This window comes from Gossypium hirsutum, chromosome A03 (assembly GCF_007990345.1).
Source record: "Gossypium hirsutum isolate 1008001.06 chromosome A03, Gossypium_hirsutum_v2.1, whole genome shotgun sequence".
Taxonomy (NCBI): Eukaryota; Viridiplantae; Streptophyta; class Magnoliopsida; order Malvales; family Malvaceae; genus Gossypium; species Gossypium hirsutum.
The window spans coordinates 15,742,626-15,758,101 of record NC_053426.1 but is presented as its reverse complement, the minus strand read 5'-3'; the positions used below and the strand labels follow the sequence as shown (position 1 = coordinate 15,758,101).

General features: G+C 34.8%; 1 protein-coding gene across 1 annotated transcript; it reads right to left on the bottom strand.

Moving 5' to 3' along the window:
• Positions 1-3,891: 3,891 nt before the first annotated feature.
• On the bottom strand, positions 3,892-8,583 carry LOC107886255 (histone deacetylase 6). Its single transcript, XM_016810139.2, has 6 exons — positions 7,888-8,583; positions 5,614-6,054; positions 5,381-5,523; positions 5,098-5,188; positions 4,847-4,989; positions 3,892-4,289 (listed from the first exon to the last, which is right to left on the bottom strand). Exons 1-6 carry the CDS (start codon positions 8,425-8,427, stop codon positions 4,232-4,234), a joined length of 1,416 nt encoding a protein of 471 aa, XP_016665628.1. The 5' UTR covers positions 8,428-8,583; the 3' UTR covers positions 3,892-4,231.
• Positions 8,584-15,476: the final 6,893 nt, after the last annotated feature.

Genomic DNA, 15,476 nt, shown 5'->3' with positions numbered 1-15,476 from the left:
GGCGTGTACATTTTCACCCTCGTCTGCGCTTTCATAGTCGATATCATCCAGGACCTCATCTAGATCAGGGTCACTAAAATCTTCACCCTTGTGATCAAAATTACCATCATTATATGGTCCTTCTTCACCATTTGCAGCGGCACCAATCACCACCGAATGTATCTGTAAACAGGGATCCGAATTAGGGTTGTTACACGCAGTCAGACCATGGTGTAGATTTTTGGCCATTGTCGATGTCCCTCCATAATCGCATTGTTCTGCCTATCCAACATTCAGATAAAAGTCAAATTCGTGTATAGATGCTTGCCTATCAACAAACGCTCTCAGAACCTCCTTACACTGGTATAATTGACTTAATGGAATGACATTTTGAACGGGCTCCATTGCTGACTTAGCAAACAACTAAATTGGTTTAATGTTCACGTTTCCAGTTGAGCAATAAAGTGCAATCATTATCTCCACGCCTTCATCATCCACAAGTTTCATCTCGAAAAATTTTGTAAGATTTGACGAAATTAAAAATTTGCAGAATAGTCTCAACATCCTCTTCCAACAACGTCGAGCTATTTTTGCACTGGTCTTTCGTTTCATATCTTTGACTTTTACATTCTTATTAAACTTCGTTCCTATTTATTGGCGAGATTCAAATATACAATCAACTGTTGTTTGTAAAATTACTCCCTCGAAATAAACGTATACAAAGAATTGGTTATTTATCTTCGATACAATATCTATAAAATAAATAAAAAATTAGCTTTTATTTTTAAAAAATAATGCCTCCTATTAAAAAATATAATTACATACATTTAATTATAAATTAACCTTATAAACTCGAACTTGATTTTTAAAATTTAAAACAAAAATCTTCCTTATTCTTTTTCTCTCTTTTCTACCCTCCTACTAAACACAAATCTTCCTTCTTCTTCTTCTTCTTCTTCTTCTTCTTCTTCTTCTTTTTTTCCTTCTTTCACTTTTAAACAGATACCAAAAACTTTAACAAAAACCAAAATATTCAACAGAAAGAGTTTTTTGGCTGGGATGGTGTTATATATTTCGGGTGGTGTCATCTAACATGCCGACGATACTACTAATAATTTTTTTAGTCTCTTTTTTTCCCTTCACAACTATTTTTTTCAAAAAAAAAACACATTGGTGCTGCTTGACACACCGACAAGACCCATTAAATTTTTTTTCTAACAATCTGCCGCTAGTGCCACTTGACACACCGGTGGTACTAATAAAAAAATTATTTTTTTTATTTCATTGACAAAATTTTAAAAAAAATGGACCATGCAGCATCCTTTAAAAAATATTTTCCCCTTTTTTCCTCCACCGTGGATACCCGTATTTTTCATAGGTATTTCAAAAAATACATATTGATGCCGCCTAACATAGTGGCCGAACCATTTTTTGTTAAAACTGATGATTGGGTCAAGATTAGGGGGAAAAGAGGGGTGATGCTGTCAGTTAGTTAGGCAGCACCGTCTTGTACTATAGCAAACAAGTCATTTTCGTTAATAATTTTTCCTCCAAGTTATTTTCGTAATTAATTAATATTTTTGTTATTTATATAAAAAGGCTGGAGTTTTTCAAACCCGTATGCAAATTTTGAGTTTTCAAATAATGTTGAAGGTAGCAAATGACATTTTACATGATTCTACGAGGCATAGATAAATATTTGGTTCAAAATCTTGTCAGGTATTGAAGCAGTTGTGACGGATCAATCATTACCATTAGGAGTGTGCATTCAGTTGGTTCGGGTTTTTTATGCCAAGAACTGAATAAACCGACTAAACCAATAAAACCGAATAAATTGAGTCGATTATAGTGCTAAAATCGAATAAATTGAATTGAAAAAGTTCAATTTGGTTCGATCAATTTATTCATTTTTTGTCATCTTAATATTTATTTTTATTTTATTTTATCTTATTTTTTAGTGAATTCATACAAAATTACCAATAAATAATCATACGACCCTCAATTTGGTTGATGTGTTAATATATTTTTTTAATTTTAAAGATAATTCATACTTTTATAATACAATATTAAGGTAGAAGATAAGAATATCAAAATTCGAATTTGTGCCAAATAGATGTTTAATAAAAATTTCAATTACCGTCCTATATAAATTAGCATAGATGACATTCATACTTAATTTAATTTTAATCTAACAATATATATACATATTTTTTTATTATTAAACATGAATTATTAGATTATATTACCCATAAAGTTTACTCATAAGAGTGCCAGTTTTTTTAATCATTGTAATAGTCACTTTACTCGTAAATTTTTACTGTTTCTTAGTTGAGTTTATGGTGCAATTTAAACTTTTTATAATTTATTTTCTTTTGTTAACAAATATATTTTATTTATTTGTTCAATTGAGTATTTATTTGGGTTTTTTTTAAATTTAGTTGGATTGGATTTTATGTGTATTGAGTATTTAGATATTTATTTGGTTTTTGATAACAAATGAATTTTGGGTTTAATAATAAAATATTTATTCAATTTGAGATATTAAAATAAAAAATTGATTGAATAAATTAGTTAAACCGAAAATGAGACTTATTAAACTTAAAATTTGAATAAAGTAATTTATTTCGATTAATTTGATTCGATTCATTTTAGTTTAATTGATTTAAGAATTTTTTACGATGATAACAAAAAAAATTAATGAGATTACTTTTTCCTTTGAAAAGAAAGGTAGTTGGGCTCACTAGGAAAGATGGATGGAGGTGTTTCAGGTGACACTAATTAATTGTGATCTTCATAATTTGGTTTATTTAAGAGCAAGGGGACTATCGAAAACAAACTTTAAAAAAAAGATTGTATCGATGGATTACCAACTGGAGTTGGTTATGTGGTTAAGCTTCCGACCTCATGCTCATTTTAATAATTGCACTTTGTTAATAGATACCATGGTAAATTCATTATGGGCGAGGCTGTGGTGATTTAAAATAGCAATTTTGTTTTGAAATGAGTTGGTCATTAGACAGTTCCTGTGAAGCGAAAATTGGACGGTTGTGGGATGGTGGTACAAGGCATTTGCCTACTCTTAAAATTTTGAAATGTTTGAACCAACAATCGGCCATCCTGAATGAGATGATTATATATTTTTTAATTTTAAAATAATAATTATATAAAAAACATAATATTTTATTAAAAACATAAAATTAATAATAAAAAATCATCTGGAATGAAGATGTTTGGACGACTATTTTTCTACGTTCATTCTTGATGTGAAAAATTATATATATATTTTAAAGATTATTTTTACTTTTATGTCCATCATGTGTCATAATAAGAGGTTACCGCGTGTCTCTGTGTAATTGACTATTAATACCATATCAACACAAACTAACATTGTTAATGTAAAAAAGATAATGAAAATGTGTGATGAAATATAAATTCAAGTACTAAGTTGACAACTTTTAATAAAAAATACTCATGATTTTAATGACCAGATTGATATTTTTAAAATAAAAAATTTAACTTTTTTAAGTAGAAATAAAACGTATCTTAACACTAAACTTATAAGAAGGAATTTGATTATTGCTTCAAGATGTAAAAGGGCAACTTACTTTTATCGGGTATTTCTAATTTTAAAGAATTGGTTTTTATTGAGTTAGCAATTAGTACCAAAATATGAGGAATAATTATCTTCAAAGAATTATTTTTATTATGATAGCAATTAGCACAAAAATATAAGAACAAGTTTGTTTTTCTAGCATAAATATGTAAACCATATTTACATTTTTTATTGAATATTTTATAATTAAAATTTTAATTTCTTTATAGATGTTATTAACAAAATAAATAAAATTATGATATGACCAACTAAAATGTGCATCATATAAAATAAATAAATAAATAAAATTAACCTATGCATGGAGTATAATATTAAACTTGATTCAAGGCAGCGATTCTGTTCAATTTCAGTTACTCATCACCAGAGACTATGAAGTAAATAACTAATCAAACGTTTCGGGCAAAATAAAACCAGCTTTACTTGATGTATCAAAAGCCATTTAGTCTTATATTGATACTCTACTGCCATTGTATCCATTGCATCTTTGATTCTTCTGACACATTGTGCCAAACAAGAGAGACCTAAATTACCGAACTTTCCTAGCCTAATGGATCAAAGAATTGCTTGCTAGTAACGTCAAAAAATGCCCAACTTCAAATTATACAGACACCAAGATGAAGTACAACCAATCCTTCACTGTCAAGATGCCGGTGGTTGTTCTTCTGCTTTCACTTCTTTCAAATCTTGTGATACCTCCCTGACAAATTCCAACATTTATTAGCTCCTACAACCATCTAAGCATTACAGTTAACAAGGCTCTTCAATATATGTTGTTATCAATCCAAAAGCATGTAAAACGTATTTTCCATGTATGATGCGCAAAAACTAAGACTAAGAGCCCTATTTACCCTTGTTCCAACCAGGCCCATTCCACACAAGCCCCAAACTCGAATCTGCTGAGATAGCAACGATCTTCACACATAAAGCAAGACGGCTTTCTTTTGATGAACCATTTACAAGTAAACCGATGAAGCAAGGAATGAAAGGAACTACTTAAGTACTATACGTATTAGATTTGCCAAAACCCAGAACTTCAAACTTCCCTAACCAACTACTTAAGATGCTAAAATATTAGAGATCAACTGAAATGACAATCAAGCAAGAAGCACAGGTTGCCTATTAACAATGGAATTTCACCTCATGAAATAGTGATGGTAAAAGAGTACCGTACATATAACCATTTACCTTTGACTGCGGTTAATGAATTAAATCTTGGACAAGAAATAGTAAAATCTATAAGATACAAACCCGTACCTCATATCAACATCTGTTGTAGGTTGAATTACATCAGAATTGGAGAATCTGCGTAGAGGTTTCTCATCCTCTTCAGGATCTGACTCATAATCATCCCCATTCCATATGCGAGGTTTTGGTCTTTCATCCATGTCCTCCTCGGCCTGCAGCCAAAAAGGAACCTTTCATGTAAGATAAAAAGACAGAAAGAGAATTTGTTACAAATAATATATAGAAAAATAGTTAAAAGTAATTTGTTGTTGGCTACAAACCTCCTCGGGCGGTTGGATGGTGGATGGTGTTGTTTGAAAAGGTACACTGGGTGCATGAGATAATCTAGAAAGCTGCTCTAATAGCATGTTCCTGAAAAAGAGGTACACCAAATTAAAATTTGATTAGAATATGGTAACAAGAGTGACCAAAGGTTTGTGGCCATTCTATAAGCGAAGATAGAAAACTATACACCACATTTGAAATATTACTTGATAAGCAAGCACAAAGTTTAGTTAATCCATTCGTTAATTTTTTTTTTTTTTTTTTTATGTATGAGCTTACCTTATCTTCTCCATATCTCTAGGTGCATTCAGGTTCTCCATGCTGCCCACTTCAACATGAAGTGTATAATCTGGACCAAAATACTCATAATATTCATTATAAGGCAGCTTATTATCAGGCTCAACCCCAACTGCAACAGCTGTCTGAAATGAAGCAAAAGAAGCAATTTAGAGGGAGAAAATTTCATCAGCAATGATATTTACAACATTTTGCTGGAATTGTGAGAGAGAGACCTCATAGCACCAACATCGGGCAACATTGCGGATAGTATACCCTCCTCCACCCAAGACCATTAGGGGAACATTGAAAGATCTAAGAAAGCGAAGACAATCAGCATGGCCCTTCACAGACAAGTTGAAGCAACCCAATCTGTCACCAGACAATGAATCTGCTCCACATTGAAGAACAACTGCATCTGGCTGATACACTTCCATGACCTTTTGGATGATAGGACGAAATAGACCCCGAAAACTCTCATCATCCATCCCATCATTCAAGGGAACATTCAAAGCATAGTATTTGCCATTACCCACCCCAACATCCCTGATGTGTCCAGTCCCTGGGAAGAAATCCCCAAATTTATGGAAAGACACAGTCATAACTCTGTCAGTGGTGTAAAATGCCTCCTCTACACCATCACCGTGATGAACATCAATATCTACATACAGCACACGCTGCACAAGGACATTGAACTCAGGTATTTAAATGTAAGTCCATTAAGAACATCATCATAACTCTTGGCATCCGTGGAAATTTAACATGAGAATAAGTTACAAAGTTCTGCCTTCTAGTTGAAGCATTCCTTTGGATCAAGTGGTAAAGAGATGACTCAAATAAGAAGTTACAGTTCTTGAGCTTGCATAATATGCTCTTTAAATGAATTGAGTAGTAAGACAAGAACAACAGTATAATAACAGAATGGAACAATAATACACAGTATTAAGAATTTGCATTCAGCAAGACATAGAAGCTTTTGCCTTTGCAATACCATCATAATTCAGCTATTATTTCAGAGAGAAGTACCAATATTCCCTTAAGAAGTAACAACTCTACAGATAACTCAAAAAGAAAGTCAACCGCCAAAATCATAGTGAAAACCTGGGTTACTTCCAGGAAAACATGTCAGTATGCAAAGTCAAATAATAAATACCAATTAAACTAAATCAAACATTGCATAGATACAAGTTTCTCCCTTGAACCATGCATCCTACTCTTTCATTTAGGTCAATTTGACAATCATGCTATTATTATTGACATTTTCACTTGAAATTAACAGAACCAGTCATGTGTGAGCATGTGACAAAGATTTAAGCCAAACTGACAAAAAAATTAATGTTTCAATTAAATTTAGGCTAAATTGGTAAAATAAAATAAACATAGCATGTAGATTAAATTTACAGGAATTTATAACTTGAGGGCCAAATTAATCCAAATAAAATAAAATAAGTCAAAATGATTCAATTTGTAAGGTTCGAGGGCCAAATTTGAATTTATGCCACCACACCTGTATAACCACCAGATGACTTATAGAGGTGGAAGGAATCCTAGTTAAAGGAACTTATTTCTAACCAGAAGGGTAGGAAAAAGTTGTTGCATAAACTGTAAGGTGATACCAGGGGTGAATGTAGCCATGCAACATCGACTTCTAGTTTTGGATGTTCATTTCAGAAAGACATAAAAGAACGTGAGACATATCCTAGATCCTAGAATCAAATGGTGGAGCAAAAGGGGGTCACACGAGCATCTTGGACACGGGTATGGTAGCCTTTGAAGTGTTGAACGTATGCCTTTTGTGATGAAGCACTGGATACGTATTCTGTCTCCTATCCTATCAATGAAGAGTTGGACATAGGTATGGTAGCCTTTGAAGCGTCCATGTACCAAAGCATAATAGAAAAAATTTAAACAGACAGTTGATATTAACCATATGATCAAGACCGGGTGAATTAGGTCAAGTGAGAAATAAGTTATGTGTGATTGTAATGTACCTTTGAATTTGATGTTGTTCTCTAGGATGGCTGTCAAACCTATTTTTCTTTATCGTACTAAATGTTCAGCTAACAAGAAGTAACATATAAAAGATATGTAACCGTGTTGTGAATGCTAAAATGGATGTATGATAGGATTGGGAAGTACAAGGTTAGGAATGAAGATATTCATCTCCAAGATAACATAGCCCCTATATAGGATGCTCCTTCAAAGTAAGATGAAATTGGTTTATGGTCGTTTAAAGTAAATGATTAAAGGGGAGACAAAAGAATATATAGTCGAAGATGATAAATAATGATATGAAATTATTATGAGGAGGATCCATTTACTCGATGTAAAAAGTTCTTTTTTCCCCAAATATATCGGGATTAATGTCTGTTGGTTATGTTTGGTTTAGACATTTTTCTAACTATCCAATAGCATACTAATAAGGTTTTGTTCTTTTTAAAGGAAGCTGAGTAACCCTAAATTAAACCAGGAACATTAGCTACTTCATTAAGAAAAGAAAATCATATTACCCTGTGATATTTCAGGAGTTCAAGAATCCCAAGCACGATATCATTAACATAGCAAAACCCAGAAGCCTCGCTTTTCTTAGCATGATGCAATCCACCAGCCCAATTGATGGCGATGTCGGCATCCCCTCTATTCAACTTAACGGCGGCACCAATGGAGCCACCAGCGGAGGCCTGGCAGAAACCAAAAAGCCCATCGAACACGGGGCAATCCTCTCCGACATTGAAACGCTTCAAATGGCGAGAATAAGTGGGGTCGGAGATGGAATCGGGGGTAACGGCGTTGAGGAAGTCCACATACTCTTCGGTGTGAAAGCGACGGATGTCGTCGGGGCCGGCGGGGAAAGGACGGTTAATCTCCATCCGACGGTGGAGAGAATAATGGATGATGAGATTGTGTGCCATACGAATCCGGTGGGGTTTCATCGGGTGACCCTGACCGTAATAGTAGTCGCCGATCGTTGGCTCGTAGAAGTATGTCACACGCCGCTTCTTCCCGTCGGGACCCGACCGTAATGATGCGCCTCCAGCAGAGTCTTCCATGGTCCAAGCCTAAAGTTCTTAGTGACGAGAGTAGCCTAAAGAGAGAAAATCCTAAAATCGACGGTTTTTTATGTCGGTCTTTTGAAATTAAAATGTTAGGGAATGCACCAACTACTGCTCAAAAAAAAAAAAATTTCTTTGGTTAAATATTTTATTATTAGTTTGGGAAATTATGCTTATTTATATGTATATGCCGTTTTTATTTTTAAATAAAGGTTTTAGGCTTTTTTTTAATTAGGAAAATTAAAGCTTTTAATATGTTTAGGTTTAGGGTTTTAGGTTTTAAGGTTTTCGATTGCAATTGTGAAATTTCATAAGTAGTTTTGAAGAGTTGGATGTGATAACTTGCTTTATAACACATATATTTCATATGTCATAGTGGGATAGGACCATCACCCCATAAAACCATCTTAGGGAAATCAAGGTTTTGGGTTGACCGTGCTTAATAGGATCAGGAGTCGAAGTCTAGGAGGAGGTCCCAATCGGCGACCGTGATGAGGTCACGGGTTCAAGTATAATTAAGGGCCAGTTGACTATCGTTATGCAGCACGAGTTCAAGCTTTTTGGATACCCCACAAATGATGCCTTATACATATCCAACATAAGATTAAAGCCATAATCATAAGGAAAAATTGAGGGATTTTCGGTGTAATCGATGTAAATTTTTTCTCTATTTCCAAGCAACTCGTATATTTAACCTTTCATTTTTATCCGAAAACTGACACCAAGGTGGAGACAAGAGGACTCTCAGGAGGAGAGCAAATGTTTTGGTGGAAGTAGAGGTCAAACTGGAGTCGGCACGACAACAATTATAGTTATTAATGGATTGTTTAAAAATGACAACTGCCATCGGCTCGAAAGGAGCATCACCTTTACTCTACCAAAATAGTCACTCCCTGCCTGAGAGTTCTTCTGTGTCCACGACAGTGTTGGCCTTCGGATAAGAAGGAAGGTTAAAGGTACTTGTTGCTTGGAAATAGAGAAAAAAATTACGCCAATTATAGTGGAAAGCCCCATAGTTTTTTTCCTATGATTATCCCCTAAAACTTCTGTATGTTGTTTATAAGGCAACATTTTTGGATATTCGAAAAGTTTGCACTCATAGTTGCGTAAGGACCATCAACAGGCTCTCCCGTTATACCCTGATCCATGACTACATAACGGCCATCGATTGAGACCTCTACGTAGACTTCCACTCATGACCGTACAAAGTAAAATCACCTTAGAACTCAACTTCCCTAGGATAGACATAGTAGGTAATGGTCCCATCTTGGTATGATATATGAAATGTGCTCGACTCAAAATGATATTACATCACCGACAACTTAAGAAAACCTTAAACATGAACCAAATATTTTTAGCGACCCAAATTTTTAAGAATGAGAAATGTTTTATAGTAGAGGAATGAAGAGGCTTGAAGAGAAGTTATTTGAAGGATGATGAAGCATTGAGTGGGAGACCCCTTTTATAGGACTAGGGGAAGGGTTGGATTGTAAAGAAGAAATTTCTCGTGGTCGAAAACGCGTCCCAAAACTTGTGTGTTCAACGAATATATTCAAAACGGGCTTACAATCAACTGAAAAATACAATGGGTCAAGAACTTTTAACCTGCAATAGAAGAAAAAAGTTAAAGAAAGCTCACCCAGTTGGTTAAATTATTTTCTTTTTCTACAAGTTAAAATTTCAAGTCCCGGATAATCTTTTTGTATAGTTGATGCATGTTATGAGGAAAAAAAATACCCTAGAAGCATGATTTTGATGAAATTATATGTTTTCAGGAATGTTTTTTCGAATAATACTTTACATTTCATTATCATTATTCGACGAATGCGTGTATTCATAAATGGATTCCTAATTACTTATTTTCTCTCATGCTATCTTTTTTCCTATTAAAAGGGTGTAATTTTCATAACTTAGACACGTAGCAAATTAATATCAAATATCGAATAGTTGAGTTGCGAGCGTTGTGTGTACTTCTTTGGACAACCTTGTATTCATCTTTTTACTTTTATTAATCCAATTCATGACCAATATTGAAATAAGTTGACGAGTTAAATCTGTTATTTACTATGACGGAAAGGTCACCCGAATTTCACCTGAATAAGGAACAATATGGATATTTGGGTGAGGGACGGTCAACATAAATTATGCGGGTACTGTAGAAACTCAGGGCATATGAAGGTCACATGTTATGTGTTGAAAGGTACATTAGGGCCTCAACATCTCTAGCCTTATTTACTTTTAAAGGATATAAAATTTATTACAATGCCTCCATTACTCTAGGGTACAATTTTTTTATTTCTTAGGTTAGAATGTAACAAACATAAATTTGAGTTACAATAAAAATTTGTGGTTTCTTATTAACTTACGTACAACTTACGTTAGAATGTAACAAACACAAATATATGAGTTACAATGAAAATTTGTGGTTTCTTTATTGATGTCATCTATATTTACATTGCGATAAACATGTTAAAAAATACATTATCAATGTCATTTAGGAGAATATGTTCACACGACTGTAGGTGATGGTTACGGGGAAGATTTTTGCGCACAACTATTACTGGGGCTCATATATCGGATCATCGCCATCATCATCATTATGTTTATTTTCACCCCCACCCTCATCGCCATCGTCTTCGTGTTTGTCTTCATTTTCGCCTTAGTCTCCATCGCCTTCCTTCGTGCTCGAGTGGAGTGTCGTCCTAGCCTCTTATTGTGTATCCACCACTTCGACAGAAGATGGTTGCGCTGATGACCCACCTCGAAAGAGCAATGATGCAGTGGGTGTTTGACACACTATTGGCAAGTGAATGTATGGTGTCCCAAAACTCATATACATCGGCATTAACCCGGATATCGAAACTGGCATTGACCGCTAGATCAATGATGGCATCGAAGTCGTCATCGTTGAAGGTACATGTAGCAGCATTTGGCTCAGCATATGCAACTTAATTGAATTTAATATGAGGGTGTAGAATGCAAGGGACGTCGGTGTCTCGAAATATGTACCTGGGGGAACAAAAGAAACAAGGACGTCCGGTGCTGCATAGTATGGTACTTGTAAGAAAAACACGGGGTTAGTGAAATGAACAGGAATAAGTGGAGTTAACTAATCGAGATGTTGTGTAGACATAGGTGGCGCTTCTTCAGTCGAAGCTAATGATGAACCTGTCATGTGACCAAGTCCGGCCCTACATTGCTGGGGTGGTCATTGATGCCTGCTCCTCACCTCTACCTATAACAGATACGACTTGCCAACAAATCTAAACCACAGTATGTACTCTAAACAAGATGTCATGTCCGTTGAGAAAAATGGTTCGTGGAAGGGTAAAAATTCCATCCTATGATCCCTAGCGTCGATGTAGTCATTGGGAATCACTTTCTAGTACTTGTCGTTTTTCCCCCGAAGGTCCACATTGTGCAACTCATCCATGTGTCACGGTAGAGGCAAAATCTATTGCCTCCACCCGAACTGCTGCATCACCTGTTCTAATTCATGCATTTCCACCATCACGTACACTATCAATGACAACTTCGCATCTCACATCCTCCGATTAGCCAACAATTTCAGCGGGATGCAAGATATGATATCAATGTTGGCATATGACATCCATTCAAAAAGAAATGCACAATTGTAAATTCTGTTATGTAAGAAATTTTTTTTTATAAATCATTGCGTAATTAATATAAGTTCAAAAGAATAAGTAACTAACCTCGGCTTCCAAGCACTTATCTAACAACAACATAATTCCTTCTAGTTGGTTGGGTAGTCCGACGTAACTCGGCATATGGTTCCACCTGTACAAGCTATATGTTAGTTCAAACATATAATAAATAAGAACAATTACTATACAAACTACGTATTTATTAATAAATAGTTTTCACCTTGTCACTAACAAGAACATGTATGAGTTGTTCACTTAGGGACATAGAAATGGTAGTCACTATAACACCCCTATCCTGTAACCATCCCCGGAATAGGTAAGGGGCATTACCAGACAGACAGAACATTACAGATCAATATAGAATCACAGATATCAGATAGTACTAATGCATAAGCGAATCAACAATTCGTCCCTTATGAAGGTCTCCAAGACCTAAGACATACATTTAGAAAAGGTCGGGACTAAACCGAACACATTCAGAATTTTCAGAACTTAGCAAAATTTTTCAATTCTGTTGAGGTCACACACCCGTGTGACCAGGCCATGTGCCTTACACGGGCACCAGACACGCCCATATAATCTAGCCGTACCAAAATAGAGCATACATACTGACTTTCACCCACGGCCAATAGACACGCCCGTGTGCTATGGCCGTGTAATACTTAGCTAGTTACTGACTTAAGCCCACAGCTATATGACACACCCATGTGTCTTAACCGTGTGATCTTAAGAGGTTACTGATTTGCATACACGGCTACAAGGCATGCCCGTGTTCCCTGACCATGTGGCATAATGCAGGCTTGGTTTAAGCCAACTTGCCACCCTTTTTTGGATCATTCCTACAAGCAATATTAAACAACATTTGGACCAGAATTTCCAGCCAATTCCATGCTCAAAACATGCTTCATTATAACTAAATCATCATCATTCAATAACCTATTCAAATCCATACCAAAACATGTTAAAAATCTTATTACAACAACATGCCAAAAATGCTTATTTCGTAACTCACTTATGGCACCTTTTAACTCATGCTTAAACTTACCATTTTCTCAAATTCGCATATTTCAAAATGACCACCACATACAAGGCTAAAAATAAGCACAAACATACCATTTGCTAGCCAACTCTCATGGCATAACATATATACATAACAAAGCTTAATACATAGACAAGCTAGCCTATACATGCCATACTTAAAAATATTTACATTTTCAAAAGTACCAAAATGAGTTCGATAGCATGGTGATGATCCTTGACAGTCCCCGAGCTTGTGGTAGCTTCGATATCTATAAAATAATTCAAACACACACACACAAAGTAAGATTTCAAAAGCTTAGTAAGCTCATACTAAAATCATCAACAGTATAAAAACATAAATCATCAACACTTAAGTATTTATAATTTCTCAACTCATCTATCCAATCTATACCAACTCAATCCATGAGTTCTTACCAATTCAATGAGCTTTATAAACATAATGTCATCTATCACATAGGTATCATACTTACCTGAACATTTTCATATTTATTCATTTTCAATCTTACCTCTTGTTCGAATACTTTAGCACTTTCCAAAGATCGCCACTGCTTTAAACATTCGCACACTTAGTGCTTAAAGGTTAGCCAACGCTAGAACAATTTCGCATACTTAGTGCTATCTCAATTAATTGAAACTAAGTCGGTATCGCACACTTAGTGCCTTATATAGCCAAAGCTATGCCAACTCGCACACTTAGTGCCTTTTGTAGCCGAAGCTATATTAAACCACACACTTAGTGCCAAACATAATCAAATATCATTATGCTCAAATAGTAATCAAATATCCATACAATTTATGTATTACCATCGCATTCAAACATAGCTTTAACATCATTTATTACGTACAAACTTACCTTGTACTTAGAAATGTCGATTTGAATTGTCTACTCGATAACCTTTGACTTCCCTCGATCTAAATCCGAATTCCTCCTTTCTTGACCTAGATGTATTTAAAATTAACTCTTTTATTCACCAATTCATTTAAAACAATCCATATACACATAATTTGGGCATTTTGCAAACTAACCCTCACATTTTGACATTTCGACACTTTAGTCCCTAATTCACAAAATCACAAAATTTGCTTCTACACAAGCTTAGCCAAATTCTCCTAGCTATCATACAAGTCCATTCATTTCATTTATTTCACATTTTAGTCCCTCAAAATAACATCTTTACAATTTAACCTAAATTACTCAAATTCATCATAAATCCGAAGACAAAACATGTAAACCCAACGTCAAGCTTTCATATTTCAACATATAACATCACCAAACTCATGAATTCATCCATGGTACATTTCCAAATCATCAACAATCTCATGAATTTAAGCACGAGCTAGCTAGAACACTTAACAATGATCACAAAAACGTAGAAATTATCAAAAACCGAACAAAACTCATACCTTAATCACCAAATCAAAGTGCCGAATATAAAAGCTCTTCCAACCCTAATATCCTTTGTGATTTTCGGCCAATAATATAAGCTAATGGCTTATTTCATACATTTGTTTTATTTTATTAACATTAATAAGCCATTTACATTTTTAACCTTTTTTATTTTCATTATAATTCCATTATCTCATGTCTATCTATGTCATTATTCATAAAAATGGTCTATTTACATCAAAAGGACCTCTAATTTACAAAGCCATATCAAATAAACACTTTTAACATCTAGCACACAGCTTTTACGTTTTACGCGATTAGATCCTTTTTACAAATTAAGCACACAAACAGTTAAAATTTCACACGAGATTTTCACACATGTCAATTCACTTATAATAGGTACAAAAAATAGTATTAAAATAATTTTCTTACTCGGATATGTGGTCCCGAAACCACTATTCTGACTAGGGTCAAAACCGGACTGTTACAGTCACCACCAGGCTCATGACTGCAGTAGGAGTAGGCAGCCACTGATTGACATCTTATACGATTTCGTCCCCCAATACAACTCTCGGTACAATGTGGCCAACATAGTTGTTCCCCAACTTAGCTTTCTGCATTCTTTGAAGTCCACTAGGTATAGTAGCCACCTTACGTGCACCAAATATCAAGATGTATTTGGCATTAAAATGCCCCCGATTAACCTCATGATGAATGCTTGAGTGTATTGTTCTTTGGCGACGTCGATTGCGTGCGGAGGAAGCTTATTGAAATTGGTCTCTAACCACTTCATCCATATTCAGACACCTTCGAATGAGTTGGGGACCTTGCCCAATAATGCTGCGCAAATATCCTGTTTATTGGGAACGATCGTTGATTTTGTGACGACTAACCCATGAAAGTTGGAAAATGTGTGTTTCAAGCTTCCATCTTTCCACCAACGCACTGATGAG

Excerpts from the sequence above, each read along its gene's own strand:
- LOC107886255 (XM_016810139.2), bottom strand. The coding sequence starts at position 8,427 with ATGGAAGACTCTGCTGGAGGCGCATCATTACGGTCGGGTCCCGACGGG. Across the intron at positions 5,524-5,613 it reads CCCGATGTTGGTGCTATGAG|ACAGCTGTTGCAGTTGGGGT; the intron begins GTCTCTCTCTCA and ends GCTTCATTTCAG. Across the intron at positions 4,990-5,097 it reads CCATCCAACCGCCCGAGGAG|GCCGAGGAGGACATGGATGA; the intron begins GTTTGTAGCCAA and ends TTTTGGCTGCAG.